Source organism: Pyrus communis, chromosome 1 (assembly GCF_041283825.1).
Source record: "Pyrus communis isolate YQ-2024b chromosome 1, ASM4128382v1, whole genome shotgun sequence".
In the NCBI taxonomy this organism is placed as follows: domain Eukaryota; kingdom Viridiplantae; phylum Streptophyta; class Magnoliopsida; order Rosales; family Rosaceae; genus Pyrus; species Pyrus communis.
In genome coordinates this window covers 1,652,283-1,676,588 of record NC_142565.1, presented here as the reverse complement: position 1 = coordinate 1,676,588, position 24,306 = coordinate 1,652,283, and the positions used below count along the sequence as shown (strand labels likewise).

Below are 24,306 nucleotides of genomic sequence, written 5' to 3'. Positions count from 1 at the left end.
CAAATAAGTTAAGAAAGTCATTAACTATTTTGACATACATGAAATGTTCGTGGAACTCATGGGTAATGGGAGGTAGGTTAAACACAAATTAGGATTTGATTTCTCCATATTAAGAGAAAAATATAAGAAGAGAAGGTTGAAATATAAAAAGAGAATGTTGAATTTCAAGATTCGCAAATCAATTTCAATGTTTTCAGATCCTTTTGCAAAGATTCTAGGGTTCTACCACGAGAATCTCTACCTATATCACTTTCTTTTTCTTTATTTTTCTTAATCTGAAAAATCAAACTCTGGTTTGAGCAGGTCTTACTAATAAAGTTAAAAAGATTAAATTGTCCATGCCACATTAGCACAATTAACATCTCTTTTTAACTTATTTGACGACGTAGGATAGAGTGAGACATTGAGGAAGAATGCATGTGTTAAAGTGAGACAATATATATAGAGTGTAAGGGATAAAGTGAAAAAAGAAGAAAATAGTGAAGGTGATAAAATGAGTCAAAATAGAATGTAGAAACTAAAGTAAGATTTGATGAATAATACATGTGTCATAGCCAAAAAAAGCAAAATGTATATACTCTGTATATAATATATGAGACAGATGATCTGAAATTACAAGACTAGTCACAGAGATTCCTTTGAGCATCCATCGTATCTTCTTGGTCCTTGAGGGCTTTCACACCTCAGCTGCACATGCTTTGGTTCACAAATCTTTTGTCCACATTTCCATTGGTGGGTTACACGCAATGCCACTTTAGCTTTTAACTACTTTTTGCTCAAGTACTCACTTAGTCACACACTACAGGTCCAAGTCCGCGCCCCAAAAAGCTTCTTTCATTATAAATTAGGGTTTTGGCAAATAATTAAGAGAAAAACAACAATATAAAAGGAAAATTAGCACAGACCAAAAAAAATATATATACAATTAGCAGTTATGGTGGTCATGGTCGGGTCAACACACATTCTTTTGTTCTTCTTTTTTTATTATTCAACAGGTTAATTAATTGGCTTTTTCTCCAATTTTTTTTTTTTTGTGAATTATCAGCTTTCTCTCTCATGATTTGGCAATTTGCGTAGAGAAGTTCATCAACTAGTCATGATTGTGCGAGGAGAATTTTCAACCATGCATATAATTCTTCAAACTCCTTTACCTCTCTTACAAACGGATGTGATGGTTGTCCTCACTGAGAGACAGCATATAGGTATTTCAAAATATTTGTTGGCCACATAAACATTATTTGGCCCCAAACGGAAATATATCCAACTGATTTTATCTAGAATTTGACTCAAAACTAAAACAAGCTATGGTAATTAAAGGTTCAATTCTAATATTGCTATTGACAGTTTGTTAAGTAGATGTTAATTAGTTTGTCTAATTACTCAGAGACTACATCTTTTAGCAGAGATGTATATATATACAAGTCTTCTCAGTTCTGTTGTACAAATCATTTTGAAATCAATACCCTTTTGAGAGGAGATGTTATGATTCACCAAACCTTTTTGTTTTTCCTATTCCATGCATGTTGGTTGTGCATATATAATCTTTCAAATAATTTTATTTGCGGAGATCTCAATCATAATTTTCAGAAAGCGTAAAAAAATAAAATTATGCATCCACAATTTTTCACTTTAGAAAAAAGCAGTCAAAGTGTACTCCCTTGTTTTCCTTGTTGATGAAAAAGCAAAGTGTACTCCTTTCTTTTCCTTGTTGATGTTTTGTTGCATGTCGCCTTTCCAATCAGCTAAGTAACTATTCTGCTACCCAACCAAAAATCAAATAAAAAATTTATAATACTAATGAAAACTTCACTCTAATTAAAGGGCCTTTTTTACTCAATAATATATATATACACACACACACATACGCGCGCACACACACATAATATTTCCATTTAGAGAAGTCTTGGATCTTTATACATGTGTACGTTAATTGGATCTTCCACCAACATTAGCCAATGGAATTGCAGATCCGTCAGCTGCTGTGTGTGCCAATAATGAAACCATTACCTCTGCCCCTTGATATTGGTTGCACCCGGAGGATGTGAAGAAATAACTCATTGTAAAAGTTTATATGTTATTATGTTACAAAAGAGTTAATTTGTTTTATGGTAAAACCTTGACTTCTTTTATAGTATAAAATAGATAATTAACTTACGTAGTGAGTCGTTAAATGCCACAAACAGTGAGGGGTGTCGAGAGAGTGAATCCTAATTGGGAATTAAAGGACCTTGCATGTCCTTATAAAAAGTTGTACCACTCCTCTTATTTGCCAATTACTTTTGGGGTAAAACTTCAACTCCCTTCACTATCATTCTAGCTAAACAAATTCTGTGTTACCATAGGAATTTATAGCGATGAATTAAAAATGATAAGACTTCTTTTCTTGAGGCCCAAGTTTGCCTTTGGGTTGGTAAAGCTAAAGCAGTATACAATGATGTTGATGTAGGACTTAAGTGCGAGCACATGGTTAGTTTAGTGTATAAGACAATGACTTTTAGAGAGAGAGAGAGAGAGAGAGTTATGAAGATTTGACATGTTTTCAAGTTCATAATATAAAGCAGGATTAATCAAAACAAGTCATAAAATTAAACATGATTAATCAAAACATTGTAATATGACCTCCATATGAAAGAGTTTCATACTAGAGAAAGCACTACACATAATTAGATCTAATTAAACATGCATTAATAAGGTGGGTGTTATGCATGTGAGTGGAGATTCAGAAGGCACACAAAAACCGACCCACACAGGCTGTGTAAGACCTAATAAATCTTAATTAAACAAATAAAAAAATTGTAGACCAATAGTTTGCCCAGGTTGGCCCAGCCAGGAGATGCCGACTGTTTTTTTGTTGTTGTTTCTGGTGCCAAGTGACACATCCACACAGAAAGATGGAACTTAAGACCTAAGCATGTCTAAAATTAAGGGAGGCAAACAACAATATGACAACTATCTCACTTTTGAAAAAACCCTAAAAGTAAAACCCTAAAAGGTGCAGGCAAAGCCCTAAGAATTCAAATCCATATATATTTCATCAAGCTTAACTATCAATTTTTATTTCTTATTTTAAATATAAAATTCTATTCTTTTAGCCATCTTCCTGTGTGCTCGCGTGCATCTGTGCATGATTATGTGCTCGAATGTAGACCCGCCATTTTCAGGGCCACACCCGAAAAGCAAAGGGGAGAAGTAAACCCATGCAGTAAAGCCGTCGTTATCAGGTTATGTTAGGACAATATGCCTTCCTATTTCCATGCCAAGTTGCAGTTGTAGCTTTCAACTAAGAGATGTTACTTTCGTGAATTTTCAACCCTTTCACACTGCTTCGATCTATCGTTTTCCTTACTGTATGAAGTTTGATGGTCTTTCTCTTTCGTAAACGAGGAGAAAACGACCATCAACACTATTGGCTCTCAAGATAAAGAGCGAGACTAAACAAACAAATGTGGATCAACACTTTTTATTCTGAGAGCCCGTTAAAAAGTGGCAAATACATATATAGAAATTTAAAGGCAAAAAGTTCAAAATGAGCTAAGAACTAAACCTTGTAAGGGCTTATAAAGAGTTAAATTACTATTATATTGTCAATTATCTTTAAGGTAGAACATCAACATCCTTCATGGTATATTAGAGCAGGTTGACAAATTTCCAAACTCTCTTATAAACACATGCAAGATTTGACAAATTTTCGATACAAAACATACCTTCATATCCTGAGTTGATAACTAATTTTTTTATTTATATTATATCATTTGTTTGGGACTGTGTCTACCATTTCCTTGATCGTAGCTAGGTACCTGTTGGATGCAAAATCACTGAAAATTGTGTCACCTTCTCAATTGTGTCTTGCATGATCGACTCTAAATCCCTGTTTTTAATTAGGTCATCGAAATGCATTAATGAATTAGTGGTAACAAAGATTGATGTGACAACATTTGGGTTGATACTTTACACATGTAGGGTTTAGTGGTTTACATATATATTAATTGGGCATGGTATATATAACTGATAAATTGCCTCGGATATATGTTTCATTGGCTTCTTATAGTGCTGACTAGCTAGTGCTTGGTGGGGAAGAAATCATTTGTTTAGGAAACGAAATATAAGGATGCAATTTGACCACTAAACTTATGCCAAGCGCAGCAGTCCAGTACTAGTCCCACAAAGTAAAAGATTCACAAGAAATTCCCACTCTTGTGCCTCCGATTCAGGTAGCTTAACAAATGTCCACGAAGCCTTGGTTCCAAAAAAGTAGGGCCAAATTAAACCGTTTGATTGTTCATAAAATAGTCGTAAAATAAAGAATCTTGGTTAGGGTTTTATTCTCAAGAACAAAGGTGCTTGGAAACTAACCCTGATCCTCTTTTTTTCGCCGCGGGGGGGGGGGGGGGGGGGTGGTGTGGGGGGTGAGGTCGGTCTTTCTATTGCAATGAGCAAAAAACTGGGGGAAAATAAGGTCAAGTCTTGGGGTAGGCCTGGACCAAAACCGAGGATTAACTGGATTTTAATTAGATTGCGCAATCTTTTATACAGTTTAAAAGAAAATGTTGATTAAACATGACCAACAAAAGGACAAAAAAGAAGAAGATCCTGGCAATATTCTTGAGATTCTGTCACGTTAGAATACCACACCACTAATCAGATCATCTTTAATCTTGTTTAATCAATAAAACATAATGTCGTTAGCCCCCACACCCAAAAGGAAAATGGCAACATGTCGAATGGCCTACTATAAAAGTAGCAATTGTTGGCTTCCCTCTCCAGTAGCTTCTACCCCATTGTACTAACATTGGAAAGAACTTGATGGGCATTGTTAGGGTAGGAAAATCCGGTTACGATTTTATTTGACTAGGTTTTGTAATTCTTATGGATTTTATGTTCTTTGAGCCCCAAGTTATAGACTTGTATATATATGTACCTTGTGATATCAATACAATATAATGCATTTTTAAGATATCTACATGGTACCAAAGCATGAAGATTTCCTACTGTGCTCTCCACCAGACGAAGAAGTTCTGTCATGACACACATAAGTATACACTTGCCCGATGATCCACAAGATTATGCTCTCTAGACGAAGTTTGTAACCTTCTAATTTTTAGCTAGGGAAAGCACGAAAGAGTAAATTTGTTACTTCTATGTTTGTGGGGATGGGAAATTCATGCTTATATTGAATTGTGCCAAGTGAGTGGAGAGCATTGGAGCAAAAGCAAAAATGTTACGTATAGACCATGGGGTAATCGGTAACGTTTCAATTATTTTCTTTTTCTATTTTTTAGAAACTTCGACGGAACAAGGAAAACAAATGCAACTGTAAGCAAAACAATAAAAAAATAACCTTCTTCATTTCCTCCGGAGATGAATATTGCTTGCAAGTGTGTTAAAGGCTCCCATACGAAGAGCATATTCAGTACTCAATGAAATAGAGTTCACCCAAGTACCATGGCCCTGAACCATATATCAAAATGCGTAAAACTAATTTCAAGATTGGAAAAGAAAATTTTAAAATGTCAATGCATTATGAAAAGATTAACATTCAATTGTGAGTCGTGACCATTGAATTTTTTGAAGAGTTGAGATTAGAAGCTTAGGTAAGATTAGGGAGCAATTGATTGCGATAGAAGCCAAACATAGTACTTTTTTTTTTTTTTTTTTTTTTAAATGGATCAGTTTATGGGTCCACTCTTTCAGAGGTCGAGAAGAGTCACAGAGGTATTTCAGTCTCCTCTGGCCACACATGAAGGCTAAAATGTGAACTTGTAGCAACATTTATGATCTGATCCGAACCGAGCATGAAAATTTCACATAGGACTCCGGTATAACTTCTAGGAGCTCTTATTTTTAGCTAGGCTAAGCATTAAGATTCACAATTTCACATAGCACTCCGGTATAAGTTCTATGTTCGCAATATTGACCCAAAATAAATGCCGATGTTGAATTGGGCCAATTGAGTTGGGAACAATAATATTGAATCAGGCCGAATTAGTTGAGAGCACTAACCCAAAAGCAAACATGCCCAGTAAGTTGAGATCACTAGCTAGTACCAGTCTTAGTGGCATTTTCTCTTATTTATAAATGAAAGATTTTATGTTTAATTTACATAAATAATGAGCTTAATATTTAATTATAACAAAAGGTTTTAATACTAATTCAGCAAGTAGCAAAACATAGAAAATATGTATAAAGTTCGACAAAGAAAAAAAAGCTAATCAAGTATGTATGAAATTTTGAAAATAGTCATAAAGTAGCATATTCATCCACAATTAATATAACATGTAAGATATGTACATCAACCACAGAAAAATAGTTTTGAAAATATCTTTGCAACATACATGATCCACCACAAAAAACTTTTGAAAATATCTTCACAATTCACACTAATGTAACTTTCGGTGGTTTGATTATATTGCATATTTTTTTCGATTAATCGTGAGTGATTCATGACATCGATTAGGACTGTCCCCATATGCAAACGTTGGTAAATTGTTCGACTTAATATGGCAGTTTCTGATGCACCTAACAATTTGTGCTGCAAATTTTTATGATGAAAAATAACAAAAATATGAATTCTGGAAAACAGAAATCCCTTGAACTTCCATGTCTCATCAAGTATATACCATCAAATGAAGAGGTTGGCTTTGGTGATGCTAAGGAGATTAGATCCGATGAACCTGCGCATTCTGTTGCTATTAGCATGCCAACATCACCAGAGGAAATCCATTTGCAGAACAAAAAAAGAAATCTCTTCATCGGTGGAATCCCAGCTTCTTCTGCCACACTTAAAGGTGCTAGCAGCAGCACACTGCCGAAGACAGCAAAATTTCACCTTCAGCCAATGGAAAAAAGCTCTGGATTTGAAGAGGAAATGAACACTGGGCATTTCCCTTCTCACCCGAGTATTGAAAGTTTGAAAGATAAGAGATTTGATACTTTCAAAACATGGTCCAGAAAACTCGACAGGAAGATAACGCTTCTCCATGGAAATAGACCGGGGGAAACTGAATCTGAGAATGTTAATGGGAAAATTGAAGAAATCGAGCGTTTACCTGCAGACCGATACTTTGATGCATTGGAAGGGCCAGAGTTGGATACTCTTAGGGTAATCTGTCTTTTGTGTTATGTTCCTATTAAATACTTGCAACATTTTGATATTGTTATCTTTTATATGATTTTGGTTGTTCTCCTTTGAAGCTAACATTTATATTTTTCCTCTCAACTTTTGATTTAACAGCCTTCAGAGGAAATACTGCTTCCGGAAGACAAACAGTGGCCATTTCTTCTTCGGTATCCAGTTTCTTCGTTTAGCATCTGCCTCGGCGTTAGCAGCCAAGCAATTTTGTGGAAGGCCCTGCCTACCTCTGCCTCAATGAAATTTCTCCACTTGAGCTTAACAATAAATATAGTTTTGTGGTGCATTTCAGTTGTCCTTTTAGCTATTGTTTCTTGCATCTACCTTGTAAAAGTAGCCCTTTACTTTGAAGCAGTTCGCCGTGAGTACCACCATCCAATCCGTATCAATTTCTTCTTTGCTCCATGGATAGCCCTCTTGTTCTTAGCTCTTGGAGTGCCACCTTCATTTGCTAACAACCTGCATCCATCTCTTTGGTACATTCTTATGACTCCGCTTCTATGTCTTGAGCTTAAAATCTATGGACAGTGGATGTTCGGAGGCCAGCGTAGGCTTTCAAAGGTGGCAAATCCTTTCAACCATCTCGCAATAGCTGGGAACTTTGTGGGGGCGTTGCTTGGTGCATCAATGGGACTACAAGAAGGACCAATATTCTTCTTTGCTATAGGGTTTGTTCACTACATTGTATTATTTGTTACTCTCTACCAAAGACTTCCAACAAATGATACCGTGATCCCAAAAGAACTCCATCCTGTGTTCTTTCTCTTTGTTGCAGCACCAAGTATAGCTTCAGTAGCATGGGCAAAAATCCAAGGCTCCTTTGATCATGGCTCGCGGATTGCGTACTTCATTTCCTTGTTCCTTTATCTCTCACTGGCAAGTATATATAACCTGAACTAAGATCTGATCATGTCCATTTTGTTAAGCCTGGCTAGTATTGAGTATTAATTTGTAACTTTTAGCTTTTCGTGCTCTTATAGGTAGTCCGGGTTAATTATTTCCGAGGATTTAAGTAAGATATCGCTTTCATTCTAAACTGAATCCAAATTTTGTAATTTTTGGACTTGGATATTTTTCTGATCACATTTATTTGCATTTGTGTTTTCATAGGTTTTCTATGGCATGGTGGGCTTATACTTTCCCAATGACTGGTGCTGCCATTGCAACCATCAAGTATTCAGATGAAGTCACAAATGTGGTAACACAAGCTCTGGCTGTCATACTCTCTCTCATTGCCATAATCACAGTCATTGCTCTTCTCATAACAACAATCTTGCATGGCTTAGTGCTTCAAAACCTCTTCCCTAATGACATTGCAATTGCCATTAGTGACAGAAAGCCAAACCCTAACAAGAAGTGGTTCCATGTAAATGGCTACGAGAACAACGATTCAGAAGCTGTCAAGATCGTGACCCATTTTGAGATGCAACCCCAAACTTCAGAGAGAAACTTGCATCGAGATGCCATGGTGTAAAATGTAATTAGCTGAAAAAAAATAAAAGGATCTATGGTTTTTCATTTTTTATACAAGTGATATTCGAGTTTAAACTAAGGGCTTATTTAATTATCACTAATAGAGGAATAAGGAATTGGATAACTTCGGAATGAGAAAAGGTAAGGAAAGTGTTGAGAATGAATCTCACAATGATAGGAGGAGGGACCTTGCATGAGCTTGTCAGTACATTGGGTTACCCCCATGTTGACAATTAGTTTTATGGTGGAACCTCATCTTTTTTCATGGTATTAGAGCAGATTGGCCGATGTGTGAAGCCCAATGGCCACACGTGCTCCACATTAGCTAAATCATGTTGTCCACGTGTTTGTCTTGAAAATTTGTCACACGTGAGGGGGCGTGTTGAGAATGAATCTCACATTGATGAGAGGAGGAACCTTGCAACTTATAAGAGGTTAGGCTACTCCCCATATTGCCAATTGGTTTTATGGTAGAATCCCAACTTTTTTCATGGTATGAGAGTAGGTTGTCCTACGTGTAAAGTCAAACGCCCACACGTGTTTCATGTTACTTCATTGTGTTGTCCACGTATTAGGCTTGAAAATTCATCACACGTGAAGGGGCGCATTGAGAATGAATCACGCATTGATAGGAGAAGACACCTTGCATGAACTTATAAGTAAGTTGGACTACTCCCCAGATTGATAAATGATTTTATGATGAAACCTCAACTTTCTTCAAAAAAAGGAATTAGATTAACATCTCCTCCCCTAATTAATCAAATTCCTGAAATTGAGTTTATCCATTACGAATTTTAGGTAAGTCATGAAAAGAATCCATTTTTTCTTTTTTTTTTTCATTCCCATTGCTTGTTTAACTTTGGGTCAGTTACCAGATTCAGTGGCCTCTATTTCTCTTTGGGCATAAAATCTGGGATCAGTTTTATTTTATTTTATTTGACTTTTTTTTTCTCAAAGAGATAAATAATATTAACTTCGAATCGAAAGGTTTAGATCCCCAACTAAAGTATTAAACATAAAAAGAGGACCAATACAATCCCACTCGAACGAGCCTCCCTCTTTAAAAACAAAGTCCACCACGAGTGTGCTGCTCGATTGCCTTCTCCCGGCGAGAACAAAAACTCTATGGAACGAACGCATTCACTCAACATCCAAATATCATCAACTAAACCTTCCGCAATAGCATCTGGTTTCATCTCCTTATTCAGTACGCGAATCACCTCATGCGCATCAGAGTCAATGATTAAGTCCTGCACTTCTTCCCTACAGCATGCCCGGAGACCTTCGCGAATTGTTGCCATCTCTGCCATCTTCGCTGAGTCACACTGCAGCTTATCGCTGCAATTTTCAGTTGACTTTGGGATTAGTTCTTAGTTTTCAGATGGAGTATGCATGCAAGGTGGAATAACCCTATAAGAGGATATCTCATGATTTCCCGGATTTAGCTGTATTTTGTATTTTTTTAATCTGGCATACGCAAGGGCCAGGAAATCAGACGAACAAAATTACACATTAAGACAAGTTATCGGATTGCTACAGGTTTAGATGTATTAATTTTATAATGTAAGCTTAGCTGTATTAATTAGTACTTAATTAAAAAGTCCCAATTTTCCGGATTGTATTGGCAACCATGTTTGAATTTTTTTCAAGAATATGCCAAGGCAATTATCAGTCACCAAATATTAGTACCTATCAGTCCCCAGATATTCAGTAATTTTCAGTACTAAACTAATGTTAATCTTGTTGTTCTAGTTGTATGTGGGGACTGCTTCTTCTACTTGTACGGCCCCTTTTTTAGCATTAACATCTGACTAACAGCTGTTGATATTCTGATGTTTTGTAACTTAGCCTTGCAAATTTGCAATTTTATTCCAGAGTGGTTGACCGACGATGAAACATAAATAGAAAAGGATTATGTTCATATCAAATAGTGTTTTTAAAATAATTAAAAGCGTTTAAAACTGCTTCTAATAATGTTTAATAGAAAAATTAAAAGTGATTTTAAGTTACAAAATCAGTTTAAAGTGTTTAATGAAATAAACAGGCTATGTCCTTATTTTAAGAAGCAATTAAAGTATTTTCTCAATAAATATTTTCGTTTTTTAAGATCGATGCACTTCTAATAGAAAAGCACTTATGAGAAGCAGTAGTATAAGAATGTACGTTTCCTTTCATGTAGTTTTCTGCTTTGGTTTGACTTGCGTATATTTTTCATTGCAGTGCAATTAACAAATTACAAGTTGTACTCACAATTTTCATCGTCTTCTGTATTTGTTAAACAATTAATATAAAATAGGTGATATCCCCTTCAAGCCACATGATGTGTCGGACGGTAATTCGACTGGGACAGCCTAGATTTGAAAAATTGTATAATTGTTGCGCCAGAAAACAGTGCTCATCTGTTTATATATACTGCACATTTAGCTGCATTTCTTAATGTTTTCAGCTGTATTTCTTAACGGTGATGATGGAGAACAGCAAAAATCTGGATTCTGGAAACCAGAATTCCCCGGAACTTCCGTCTCTTATCAAATATATATCATCAAATGAAGTGGTTGGATTTGATAATGTTGAGGAGAGTATATTTGTACAATCAAGTGATCATCAACCTATCAGTCCAGCTGAAGTAATTTATTGAAAACCTTCTTTTCGTGTGTAAGATTTACTTCTCTACTTTGTTTTCGTGTCAATTTCATCGTATGGTAACTTCTGGTATCCAATTGTATGTGCAGGGAATTGAGATAGCTGCTTTAGAAAGCATAGTTGATGAATCCGAACTCCCAAATCATCAAAGGGTTTATTCCATTTCTATTAGCATGCCACCGTCACCAATGGAAATTCATTTACAAAACAGCAAAAGAATGCTCTTCGGTGGTGAAACAAGTTCCAACAATGAAATTCCAAATTCTTCTTCCCCAACTGAGATCAGCGGCAGCAAACAGCCGAAAGGCGTGAAATTTCACTCCCAGCCAATGCCAAAAAGAGCTGCAATTGAGCAAGCGACTATCAATGGACACTGTTCTTATCATCCGAACATTGAAAGGTTGAAGGATAAGAGGTTTGATAGTTTCAAAACATGGTCCGGGAAACTTGAAAGGCAGATGACCCTACTCCGTGGAAAGACACCAAGGGAGACTGAAACGGAGAATGATAATGCGCAAAATGCAGAAGTTGAACGTTTACCTGCAGACCGATACTTTGATGCACTTGAAGGGCCAGAGTTAGACACCCTTAAGGTAATGTCCTTGATGTTCTTCAACATTTACAAATAATGTTTCATATTGCCTTGCTTTTCACATTTTTATCCCGCATCTTAATTTGATCAAACAGGCTTCCGAGAAAATACTCCTTCCAGAAGACAAACAGTGGCCATTTCTTCTGCGGTATCCTGTTTCCGCATTTAGCATTTGCCTTGGTGTTAGCAGCCAAGCTATTTTGTGGAAGACCATTCCTACCTCTGCCTCCACGAAATATCTCCACTTAAACTTAATACCAAATCTAGTTTTATGGTGCATTTCAGTTGCTCTTTTAGTTGTTGTTGCCTGCATCTATCTTCTAAAGGTGACCCTTTACTTTGAAGCAGTTCGTCGTGAATACTACCACCCAATCCGTGTCAACTTCTTCTTTGCCCCATGGATAGCACTCTTGTTCTTAGCTCTTGGAGTACCACCTTCATTTGCTAACAAACTGCATCCAGCTCTTTGGTACATTCTCATGACCCCAATCTTATGCCTTGAGCTTAAAATCTATGGACAATGGATGTCCGGTGGCCAACGTAGGCTTTCAAAGGTAGCCAATCCTGTTAACCATATCTCAATTGTCGGGAACTTTGTGGGGGCATTACTAGGTGCGTCAATGGGACTAAAAGAAGGACCGATATTTTTCTTTGGTGTTGGGATGGCTCACTACTTAGTCTTATTTGTAACTCTCTATCAGAGGCTTCCAACGAATGAAACTGCGATCCCAAAGGATCTCCATCCTGTGTTCTTTCTCTTTGTTGCAGCACCAAGTGTAGCTTCCATGGCATGGGCAAGAATCCAAGGTTCCTTTGGTTATGGTTCACGCATTTTGTACTTCATCGCGTTGTTCCTTTATCTCTCACTGGTAAGTATTACCTGAACTAATTAAGATGCACTGCTTTAGAATTACCAAGACAATTTTGACAATCAATTCATCCATTTTATTAAGACTAGGTTTTCTAATTTTGTTTTTCATCCTTCTTTGCTGCTTGTACAGGCAGTTCGGGTTAATTTCTTCAGAGGATTTAAGTAAGATGTCATTTCCATTCATTTCTGTCTAAAATAATACATCATTTATACTTCAGTTTTCTAGCATTCATTTACATTTGATTTTATAGGTTTTCATTGGCATGGTGGGCATATACTTTCCCAATGACTGGTGCTGCCATTGCAACCATCAGGTACTCGAACGAAGTCACGAATGCAGTAACACAAGCAATGGCTGTCATACTATCAGTCGTTGCCACAATCATAGTCACTATTCTCCTCATAGTAACCGTCTTACATGCCTTTGTGCTTCAAGACCTCTTCCCCAATGACATTGCAATTGCCATCAGTGACAGAGAGCCAAAAGCACAGAGGAAGTGGTTCCACCTCAGACATGGAAGCTCGGACTCCAGGGATATTGACAAATTCTTGAAGTCAGCAACAAGTTTAGAAAATAAAGATTTAGAAGATGCCAAGCTGTGAAGTTCGAGTAATGATTACTTTATATGATACTATGCCACTACTCGAACATGTGAGGAACATAGGTTCGAAATTTCATAGTTCCCGTGAACATGTGTAGAGTGAAAAACATATCTTAGGTCGTAAATCAATAAGATTAGGGCAAAATTATGATTGCTGAATCGTTTTGAGAGAAGGGTACTGGCAATATAATGTGTGTACGATAGTTTTCTGGAACCGCAAGAGAAAAAGGTCAATGATTTTGCTTAACAAATTGCATGCATTCTTGAGAATGACCGTAATTAGGATTTACTTTGGCTCTAGCTATATGTTGTAAGTTCAGGCCTTTCATAAAAAATGGAAGGGAAAATTGGGACTTTTTGTGAGCATAAAAATGAAAAATTTGTTAACAATAGCCTTCGGAACAATTAGGGCACTTGATTCTGGTTGTTTTGAATCGTAATAGGGTTGTGGAGAAATACTAGCATTCGTCAAAGGTTACATCTTCATCACGAATAGGAATATCATATATAAGGACCCCTGATGGATCATCATTCGACAATCATGCTGGTCTCTTGCTGCCGGATTTCTCTCCATAGCCCTCGCCATCGCCGCATTACTTCTCCATGCTAATTGCTATATCCACCAAAAACCCTAGCTTGGTAGGCTTTCCGATTTCTCAAGTTTCATGTGCTTAGCATTTTGCACCACACTGCACCCTTTTAACGGAATTTATTATGTTTTATTTCTTTTTGTTTGGGCCACAGTGCCAGGCAGCCCATGGGTCTAAATATGAGAGTCTAGTTCTAAAGTAGGGCTACTCAAATTGACACAAAGATTTTACGTTCGACGATAAGATTTCTTCTCGTAAAAAATGGCGAGACGATTAAAACTTACCCTTTCGTCCATGGTATAAGGGCTTTTGGCTGAAAGCCATTGTTTACAATAAGTTCTGAATTTTGTTATTTTGTTTCCATTTAGGGTTTCCTATTGGCGAGGGTTTGAAGTCACTATAAAAGCAACTTCAGCTTTGCTTGTAAAGTTCTTATCTTCATATTATAAATCAATGCTTCTCTCATATATTTTCATAGATTTCGAACTTTTATGTTTTAGGATTCCTTTTACTTATTACATTGCCTCCATTGGTACCAGAGCATGATTTTCAGCATATTGGGAGTGGCTAGGCTGCTAGCCAACAAAATGCACAAATACCGGTGCTGGTTTTGCTAACAATTACATTCTTTACTCTTGATAATGATTTCTTACATAAATCAAAAGGACCACTTTAAAGTTTTCATATATGTTAAATTGCCGCGGCAGATGCATGAAACTAAAGCTTTTGATTTATGTCCGCATCAAGTATGTACAATATTATTGTTCATAACCTGCTTTAATTTCTTGTTCATTAACACTGAATTTTGATTTCTAAAACCCTTGTCCCACTTTAAGTGGGAGGGAGAGAGGTTCATGCATGCACTCAATCTCAATAGAAAACAATGTGATAAGTTGAAACGATACCGATGCATGCATGTAAGGGATGAAAGCAACATGTTTAGGGAATTGAATCCCATGAATATCAAATGGGAAAGGAGGACATTGTTCATGTGCTGTTCACCAAAAGAGCGGCATCCAAAATCGCGTAGGGTTTATCTATTCCTGCATATACTGACATCCATGATTAGGATCTTCCGTTCTGAGATGGTTACATTCATTCTTTCTCTGCTAAAACAATCAAACCACATCAATTGACTCCCTTGATAAGGTCACTGCCCTACCTTTACCTTTGCAGGTCTCAACAAATACATATATAAGAAGTTATCTGCATTTTTCATTGTGTGTCACAAGGATGCATGTAATCTTAATACCTCCGACACACGGCATATAACAAGTTTCTGGTCCCCCGTGCTCTCTCTTATTATCCTAGTTATGAGTTATGATGTTTCCTAAAGTTGTTTCCAAGAAGCCTTCTTGTTAATAGGGTTTTGGTAAGTCATCAAACTCTTTACACTCGTCATAATCAGTTTGGGGCACAATGTGTGATACTATTAGAGCTTGTAAACTAATCATAGTACGTATTGAAGACTGTCTTGTCTCTAAGGCCTAGAACTTGTAAATGATCTCTAATAATAAGTTGAAGAGTGTTACGGTCAATCGTACGTGAGGACTAGTTTTAGTTGTTAATGCATGTGGACAATAATGCATCATCAACTTAGTTTTACTCTACTAATTGAGAGTGTGAGACTCCTGTGCGTATGGAATATATTTTAGGACATAACCACATAAATGTTAATCATCCATATCCTCAACCTGAGTCTCGATATTATGACTTGGGCTAGTTGCTACAGTGACTGAAGGAAATAGCAGCGACAAATAGCATATACGGAGTTTTGGTCCCCACAAAATGCTAGGAGGAGGGGCCTAAGAAAGGACTAGGTCCCCGGGGTGTTATAGCAACAAGGGGAAAACAAGATAATAAGCCATTCAATGTCGTGCTTCCTTGGCCACCAGGGAGAAAAAATTCAAAACGACGACGGAGAAATAAATAGATAGAAACACAGAAGCAATGTCATCCAACTTTGGCATTTCGCTTAGGCACATTTTGTCCATGTCCCCTTATTTATCCTGCTTTGGTGACATTCATGTGACAAAATTCTCATCTCCTTCGTCTTAGCCTCATTTCTCTTACCATCATACCCCATTACCCACTGGCTAATATTAGGCCACACCCAAAACTCAGCTTCTTCAACTGATTGAGACAACAAATAGGCATGCATGTGCTTAAAGGGGACCAATCCGTTTTTACTCTTACCATCTATTTTCAAAATGTTGGATTAGTTTAATTGATCAGGTTAATGTGTTTCGTTCGCCTCTTGAAACCGAGTTTGTATTCCCCTCTTCATGAGTAGGGGTAATTCAAAATAAATCACTTTGTTAAAAAAAAAAATTGCCTATCTTTTTGGGGTTTCTTAAATTTCAGGTAGATGGGTCATGGGCCCACTCCAACAACACTGATACTGTCCCCACTTGGCCACCTGCTCAATCCGTCAGGTGTGGGGTTTTATCACAAAAGGCCTCGGTGTTAGTTAGAGTGGGCTAATTCTATGGGCTTGTTCTCAAGCCTTCTGGCCGATGTGGGACAGAAGAATTCTAACACTCCCTCGCACGTGAGACCTTATTTTATGGGTCACACGTGAAGTTCCACACATCGGCAACCGTGTGGAGCCAAGTCAGGGCTCACCCATTCGTGCGGGGCCAATGGGGACCCACCCATTCATGTGGCATCTCTTGGCCTACGTGGAACCAAGTCAGGGCTCACCCATTCGCACAGGGTCAAAGGGGACCCACCCGTTCACGTGGCAGTACAGGCTCGTCCTCTGGCTCTGATACCATCTTAAATTTCAGGTAGACGGGCCATGGGCCCACTCCAACAATACCGATACTGTCCCCACTTGGTCACCTGCTCAATCAGTCAGGTGTGAGGTTTTATTACAAAAGGATTCGGTATTAGTTAGAGTGGGGAAATTCTAATCAAAGAGCTTGTTCTCAAGCCTTCTGACCGATGTGGGACATAAGAATTCTAACAGGGTTCAATGCATTCTCCATGACTACGAGGATCTTTCCAATGTGAAATTAATAATCAATTCAATCAAATGAATCATCAAACAAAGCATTTTGGTCTGTTTTTGTAGCAGCATCACTACAATATATGAGCACAAAAATCACAAATGTATGCTGCAATATTGTTGGTATATGGGCACAAGGAACCCGTGGATAGGATTATGTTGCAAACAATCCATATGGTCGACCATACTATTGATTACTTCAAAAATGAGTCCAAAAGTACATTCCATATGTCTCTCGAGTCTCAAACTCGACAAACTCTATGCCATGTTACCCTCTTTCTTTTTTCTTTTTTTTTTCCCTCACAATAATACTTTTCCTCTATTACAAGTCTCTTTCCCACAGTTTGCAACCCGAGATAATAGAGAAAAATAAACAAAGAATCTTTCTATCTTTCACAATTGATGTACACTTTTCCCAATTTGTTTTTGCTGAAAATCAAGATTTTGATTAAGATGCAAAATCTGAATTATGAAGAATATTCAAGGACGATCAGTTATCATATCCAATCAATATCATATCCAATCAAATTATTCCTAATATCAAAATCTCTATTCGTTCATATTGTTCACAGTCCATAGGGGCATGCTTAATTAAACATTTTGTTTGGCTGATGATTAGTTAGTCTAATGACAGGAGTTTCTACTTGTTTAAATACAGTCTTAGAGGTACATGTAGTAAGTTCGATAACAAATTATGACGTATTATAGCTTGTTGTAGATAGATTAACGATTTGTTATAAACGCATATTTGAAATATCAAAGTAAAAAAAGAAATGGTAATATTCTGCTTGTTGGTATTACAAAATATGTGTGTTGTGGCACGTGGAGCAGAAAGAGAGAAAGGACTGACAAAGGGCACAAATGGATATGAATTTCGTATTACTATTTCCAACTAGAAAAGATCATAATTACATAATTGAAATGAAGTAGATTGAAGGTCTCGAGTTCGAAATCTGCTGTTAGTGTGAAAATCAAACTTGTGGTTGGGGTAGGTTGAAATGCCTCTGTGAGTCTTCCCAGCCCTCGGAATAAATGGATAACTATGATTTACTACCAGTTATCTCTTTAAAAATAATTAAAAAAAAAAAAAAAAAAAGAAGTAGATGGATTTGTCGTATCAAATCTTTTGGTTCTAAAGTCTGGTGGCCTGCTTCATTTTTTATATTTCATAGCATTTAAACTGAACAAAACCAAAACAATCCTGCTGTAAATTATTATATATATATATATATATATATATATATATTACAGGAATAAGGAAATGTTCATGGCCACTATCCTCAAAAACAAAATTAATTTACATTATCATCCGGGAAATATATATGGAGAGAGTGAGGAAGATGACAAAGAACAAGTGGCTGATGATCTTCTGGACTTGTGACCTCTCATTTCCACTCTTCCCATGTGAATTCTTCTTCCTCTCCCTTTCTCCTATTGATCTGCTTTCTATCGCATCCCTGAGTCCATTTAATTTCCTGAAATTAACAATGTTTCAACAGATATTAGTTAAGTGGCTCATTTTTTCTTAAAAAAGGAGAAAATATGAGACTGATGAAAAAATTAAGTGAAGAAAAAAGTAACATACCTATGGATCTTTTGCAATGGATAACTGCCTCATAGATTGAGCTCTCAGAATCACATGACATCCGCCAATCATCGGCGGAATATGCTATACTTATTCTTGGAGATTGACTAGTTGCCGATGAACGCACCCTGCAGTTCTTTACCGAATGGCTCCTTTTATCAAGATTTCCACCTTTAGGATTTGCTTTGTGTTGATGGTTGTGATCACCTCTGATCCTTTTGTACAAGGGCCTAAGAAAATTCAAGTACTTCTCGAATATTTGTCGCGACAATCTTCTACACCTCCTCAATGATTTAGAGCAATCTCTAGAATTATGATTACCGGTTGGAGCAGCATCTTTTTGTAAATGGGAAGGGAGTGGACTGGAATTTGAGGCCTCGTCACGATGATATGCCTCCATCTTCATTAAGGACTCAACAGAAAGAGGCAAAACATAGCCGTTGGAAATGAGCTCATCAGCATGAACAAGGGTAGTGAGAGGAGATTGTGAAATGGCAGCTGGGAAGTCAAATTTGAAATCCTGCTGGGAATTCATAAAGAACCTCTGAGAGGGCGGCATTGTTGGGTCCATCTCGATGAAGGAAGCCTCATCGTACGCATCAAGCGAGGTTCTGACAGAGTTGTCAAGGCTCTCCAGAGAAGCTGGTTTAAGGTTTACTAACCAACTATATGAAAAGCTTTCAATGGAAAGAGGCTGGGATGCTTCCATGGCTTTCACACTTGTATGAGAAAGATATGAACATGCAAAAAGGCTGGAAAATTTGCTAATTTCTAGCAGATCAGGCACTCTTGCATGTGGAACATATGTCCTGCTCCATATATATATACACCTCAATGTCGTCCCTCACTTCTCTCCTTCTCCTCTCTCCAACAGTTGTGTATGTGGTTGTCGGGCAAGAGACACTGAGTTTTGATAATTTAGAAAAAGAGAAAAGGAGGAAAGAAACAGAGAAATGTGAGCCCCCACAAGCATCTATAATGTTGTGTCTGCATCAGTAGTTAACCCCGCTTTTCCTTTTAATTCTTCTTAAAAGTTGACAAAGATGATGTTTTATTTTTACATTTTTATTTTGCTTTCAAATTAAATAAAAAAAAAAAAAAAATTCAAACAGGTTCATGCATGCTCGATTAATTTATAAGCCGGATTTGGCTACGAGCTTAATCAAAATAAGTTCCTAAATGTAGAAGTAATTACACACAGATATTAGTGTATAAGGCAAGTAGATTCATGCACGTCTGTACAAGCTCCATTATTTATCCAATTCCAACCCATATTCTCTCACAAGTATATTATTATTTTTTAATGTACATATTATTATTAATAGAGGGGGAGAATGGTTCGAAATTATTACAATAATTTAGAGAATGAGGGAGTTTCGAACCAAAGACGGGTGAATAGAAACTCAACTTTCTATCCACTAAGATATTGGACCTCATGCAACATTACCTGTACTATATGTATTCGAGAAAATGTTAGTTGAATTTGTTTAGAAAGATGTCATTGTCTAATTTTTATGTTATTTTTTCTAATCGAGATTTGGTGTTACATGGTATTTATCAAAAAGTTTGGGAAGGGTTTAGACCAGTTTTGAGAGGATGGTTTCAGCATAAGATGTTCACTTGCGAGCTACCTCAGCCTAAACAATGTATAATACTATTCTATTATGTCGCAATCATTATATGCTGTATGCAACTATAGTGTGTTCTGAATAGTTATCAATGTCGCAAAGATGTAATTAGGTTCTAGAAAGGGCAGACCTGTTATTAGCAAGTATTCTGGGGAGGTTTTATCATACAACTAACAAGAATTTATCTTCTTTTTTTTACTCTCTCATCATGTGATCACATATCTAACGTTATAAAAATGTTTGATAAATCTCTAGTCACACCCATTAATCTTTGTGTTTTGCGTGCCGGGTAAATCAACACAAATTTAGGGGGGAAAAGGGAAACGTTTATTAGTGCTTTAAGCCTATGCATACAGACAGCAGATGCATTGGACCATGAGCATGAGGAAAAGAGAAACCAGAAGCTGAGGTGTTTCCTTTGTTAGGTTCAATAGACCATACCTGGCTACTAAAGGGAAAAATGAAAGAGAAGAAAAGGATAGAAAAGTTCAAACATCATGATTACCCATGACTTCTATAGATCACACTATTCAAAATTCATGCACAACTTATAAAATTTCTTGCAAGTGTAGACGTAATCACATGCACTCAACGAGATGTGTACCTTTCTATGTATTCAAGTTTCATTTCTCTACTCGGTGATGCTCCTTCCACAATTTTTTTCAACGATTAAAACCGTTTATATTTTAGTATATGATTCATTGATTATCCTTGTAGAAAATTATACAAATTTAAAGACAACAGAATATTTTCAGATATCAGAACTGGCTAGGCAAGCATTCGCATGGTCCTCTAGTATATTACAATGCAAGGACAGCAGTGAAATCCTACACACAAATGGAAGGAATCAATCTGTAGCAGAAAAGAAACAAGAAAATATCACAAAGTTTTCCTGGTGAGGAAATCTCAAGCTTTTTCATCCACTACTAGCAGTATCTTCTCATGCTCAAATTAATTTTCAGAAAATTTGCATCCTCTTAGTCCAAACCGAACCATTTAATAAAACAAATCGCTACGAAAACAAGTAAAAGTAGACAGGGGTCCCCGGGGATGTCGGAGAAAGAACTCGACATGAACCCAGGATTTAGTGACAACCCAGAAAAGGAGAGTGACTTGAAACCAATTGGTCCCCCTCTTCTGTCCCCCTTTTAAGACAATAAGCAAATGCTAAAGATTCCAAACATTCATAATATTATGGTAGTTTGCTTATGTGAGAATGCTCATCATCAATCATCAATTAAAATTTCTTTGGAAATTGGTTAAAATGATCATAATCAATCCCAATTGATAGACTGGTCAAAATTAAATATCAACAATATATCAATCAAATATCAACAACATAACGGTCAGAGATTATTGACTTAACAATCAGATATCGACGACATACTTAAAAAGCTGATGCAAATTTGAAAATTGGTATTTTTGGCCAATTTCCCAGACCTCTTTATAATAACAACATTTAGATCCCTAACGTACATAAATAAATCAACGTGCTTGTTTCTTCTTTGTATGCCGTTTATTCCATACGCCGCAGAACAAGAACATCCTATACTTTTGGTCCCACTAAATTGTACAGAAGGGATTAACTTAAAATTTTCACATCTGCTTAGTCAACCTCTAAGCCTTTTTATATGTTATAGTTTCCCTCAAATCCGGATTTGTTAAGTTCCCTCAGCCTTTGTTTCCTGTGTTGGACTCCAAATTTATTTCCAACATTTAAATTGCAACAGTAAAGATGAACGTTTGAACATGACATCGATTTGCAACAAAAAATGGGGGCACAGGAACCCTAAACTTTTCAATCACACAGTATGAATTCCAATGCAATTACTTGCACCCCATATCACTTGTTAGTTTCCATGTTTGTGAATAAATTCTCTCCAGCTAAAAGGAGCAAAGCCCACACACAGCGGCTGATGGAGGGCGGGATCGCATTCACTAGCTTTCAAGCCATCACATTCACTAGCTTTCAAGCCATCCTGGCAAGCTCCTCCAAACTAAGGGTTTTCTAACTCATCTTTGTGTGGGCCACTTGGTACGTACTATGGTTTAGGGTTTAATGATATTCTTATTTACTTGCGAATCGCTAGTCCAAATCAATTCATTATGCCACCCTTGATGTAGATATATCGTTGTATAAAAAAATTAATATTTCTGTGGACATATTCTTTCCTTTCATTTCCTTGAGTGTAATCTTATCCTAATACTATATAAGATACAAATTCTGCAGCGCTTGTCCCCCTATCCGTAGGACTTTTCTTTTGGAGGAAAGAAAAGTTATATAACAACATCCGCAAATAAAACCACATTTGATTAGTTCCAAAATTGTTATATAACTTCAGGTATTAACGGATACACAATGTATAATTATTGAAGTACAGCTGGGCAAATGCATATAGTGTTGAATTGTAATCTTGTCTTGGCCCAAAGATAATTGATCCGGCCCATACACAAAGAAAGATCCATGCACATGTTAGAGAATTCTAGCAAAGTTCAAGTTGGTGGAAGAGTCTAGAAGAATGATGAGGATTCCACCAACATACAAGATTAGTGTAAATAATTCTAGCTTAGGAAGGTAGTGGAATTATCTAGATATCTCTAGCATGATGTTTTCATGCTTCTCCAAGGTTCCATCCATGCCTATAAAAGGAGAAGGCATCCACACCATTTGTAAAAAAAACAACCAAGAGAGCAAGTAGTAAGAAGTGAGAGTGTCAAGTAAGAAGTAAGAAGAAGCAACAAAGCTTCTAAGAGTGTTTGAGTGTTTCCTCTTGTACTAAGTTTGTGAGTGAATAAAAACCTTGTGTAGTACTTTGAGAATTCTTTCTTTCTCTTGCCTATCAATTCTGCTGCGTTACATTCTTCTTTATGAGATAAACATCTCCAGAGTAGTGAAGCATTTTTAAACCCCAACATATAGACAGTGCATTTCATATCAACTCACTCGTGCCTTTGATTTACAAACTATAAAATAACTAGACTACAAAGAAAGACCTGCAGCTGCGTAAATGTAATGTCACGCTTCAATGAACATAATGTCACAAATCACAATACCTACCCTACGGCAATAGCTCTCTCTCTTTTTCTCTGCCTTTATATAACACCACCTCTTTTATATCATTTCTCACCAAAACTTCCACAAACTACTTGAAACTATGGCTTCAAAATCCACAATGTCCCTAGCATTGCTCTCTTTAGTGACACTAGTGCTGATTCTCGGGGCTAAAGCCGGTGGAATCGCAATATATTGGGGTCAGAATGGTAACGAAGGCACATTGGCTGAAACATGTGCTTCGGGGAATTACCAATTTCTAAGCATAGCTTTTCTCACCACATTCGGCAATGGCCAAACCCCCGCCATCAACCTAGCCGGTCACTGTGACCCAACGACCGATGAATGCACCAAATCGAGCCCAGAAATCAAGTCATGACAAGCCAAGGGGATTATAATCATACTCTCCATAGGAGGAGCTTCTGGGAGCTACTCTAGCTTCAGTTGATGATGCAAGGCAAGTTGCAACTTGTGGAACTTCTTGGGAGGGCATTCCTCGTCGAGGCCGTTGGGAGCTGCAGTATTGGATGGAATTTACTTTGATATTGAAGGAGGGACTGACCAACATTGGGATGACCTTGCTAAGTACCTATCTGGATATAGCAAGAGAGGCAAGAAAGTTTACTTGACTGCTGCCCCACAATGTCCCTTTCCTGATGCTTGGGTTGGTAATGCACTTAAGACCGGCCTCTTTGACAATGTTTGGGTTCAGTTCTACAACAACCCTCCCTGTCAGTACACTTCCGGCAATGTGGCTAATCTCGAAAGTGCTTGGAAGCAGTGGACGTCAGCCATCCCTGCACATAAGATTTTCTTGGGGTTGCCTGCTGCACCTCAGGCTGCTGGTAGCGGTTTTATTCCTGCTTCTGATCTCAACTCACAAGTCCTTCCGCATATTAAAAATTCGGCCAAGTATCGAGGTGTCATGCTTTGGTCCAAGTATTATGCTGATCTTGATGGATACAGCTCCTCCATCAAGAATCACGTCTAGAATTTCAATCTGTTTACTATTTGAAGAACAAAAGGACATCCATCCTTATACCTTGACTATATAAATATGTATCTGCCAGTCTATATTGATCGAGTTTATGCAATCCAATACTATTAATTTCCTAGGTTTTTATGAATGAA

At 37.1% G+C, this 24,306-nt stretch overlaps 3 protein-coding genes and 1 pseudogene across 3 annotated transcripts; 3 read left to right on the top strand and 1 right to left on the bottom strand.

Annotated features, from left to right (window-relative positions):
• The first annotated feature begins 6,428 nt into the window (after positions 1 to 6,428).
• On the top strand, positions 6,429 to 8,677 carry LOC137720551 (S-type anion channel SLAH2). The gene is made up of 4 exons (XM_068459634.2): positions 6,429 to 7,099; positions 7,232 to 8,005; positions 8,110 to 8,141; positions 8,240 to 8,677. Exons 1-4 carry the CDS (start codon positions 6,542 to 6,544, stop codon positions 8,601 to 8,603), a joined length of 1,728 nt encoding a protein of 575 aa, XP_068315735.1. The 5' UTR covers positions 6,429 to 6,541; the 3' UTR covers positions 8,604 to 8,677.
• A 2,246-nt stretch (positions 8,678 to 10,923) lies between these two features.
• On the top strand, positions 10,924 to 13,561 carry LOC137720552 (S-type anion channel SLAH2). The gene is made up of 5 exons (XM_068459635.2): positions 10,924 to 11,228; positions 11,335 to 11,838; positions 11,933 to 12,706; positions 12,839 to 12,870; positions 12,960 to 13,561. The coding sequence occupies exons 1-5, from the start codon at positions 11,067 to 11,069 to the stop codon at positions 13,309 to 13,311; spliced, it is 1,824 nt and encodes a 607-aa protein (XP_068315736.2). The 5' UTR covers positions 10,924 to 11,066; the 3' UTR covers positions 13,312 to 13,561.
• A 4,195-nt stretch (positions 13,562 to 17,756) lies between these two features.
• LOC137721398 (putative membrane-associated kinase regulator 6) lies at positions 17,757 to 19,390 on the bottom strand. The gene is made up of 2 exons (XM_068460491.2): positions 18,496 to 19,390; positions 17,757 to 18,385 (listed from the first exon to the last, which is right to left on the bottom strand). Exons 1-2 carry the CDS (start codon positions 19,202 to 19,204, stop codon positions 18,378 to 18,380), a joined length of 717 nt encoding a protein of 238 aa, XP_068316592.2. The 5' UTR covers positions 19,205 to 19,390; the 3' UTR covers positions 17,757 to 18,377.
• Positions 19,391 to 23,176: 3,786 nt separating this feature from the next.
• LOC137721397 (hevamine-A-like) lies at positions 23,177 to 24,280 on the top strand (annotated as a pseudogene).
• The last annotated feature ends 26 nt before the right edge of the window (positions 24,281 to 24,306 follow it).

Excerpts from the sequence above, each read along its gene's own strand:
- LOC137721398 (XM_068460491.2), bottom strand. The coding sequence starts at position 19,204 with ATGGAAGCATCCCAGCCTCTTTCCATTGAAAGCTTTTCATATAGTTGG.
- LOC137720551 (XM_068459634.2), top strand. The coding sequence starts at position 6,542 with ATGATGAAAAATAACAAAAATATGAATTCTGGAAAACAGAAATCCCTT. Across the intron at positions 7,100-7,231 it reads CAGAGTTGGATACTCTTAGG|CCTTCAGAGGAAATACTGCT; the intron begins GTAATCTGTCTT and ends TTGATTTAACAG. Across the intron at positions 8,142-8,239 it reads AATTATTTCCGAGGATTTAA|GTTTTCTATGGCATGGTGGG; the intron begins GTAAGATATCGC and ends GTGTTTTCATAG.
- LOC137720552 (XM_068459635.2), top strand. The coding sequence starts at position 11,067 with ATGATGGAGAACAGCAAAAATCTGGATTCTGGAAACCAGAATTCCCCG. Across the intron at positions 12,707-12,838 it reads TGTTCCTTTATCTCTCACTG|GCAGTTCGGGTTAATTTCTT; the intron begins GTAAGTATTACC and ends CTGCTTGTACAG. Across the intron at positions 12,871-12,959 it reads AATTTCTTCAGAGGATTTAA|GTTTTCATTGGCATGGTGGG; the intron begins GTAAGATGTCAT and ends TTGATTTTATAG.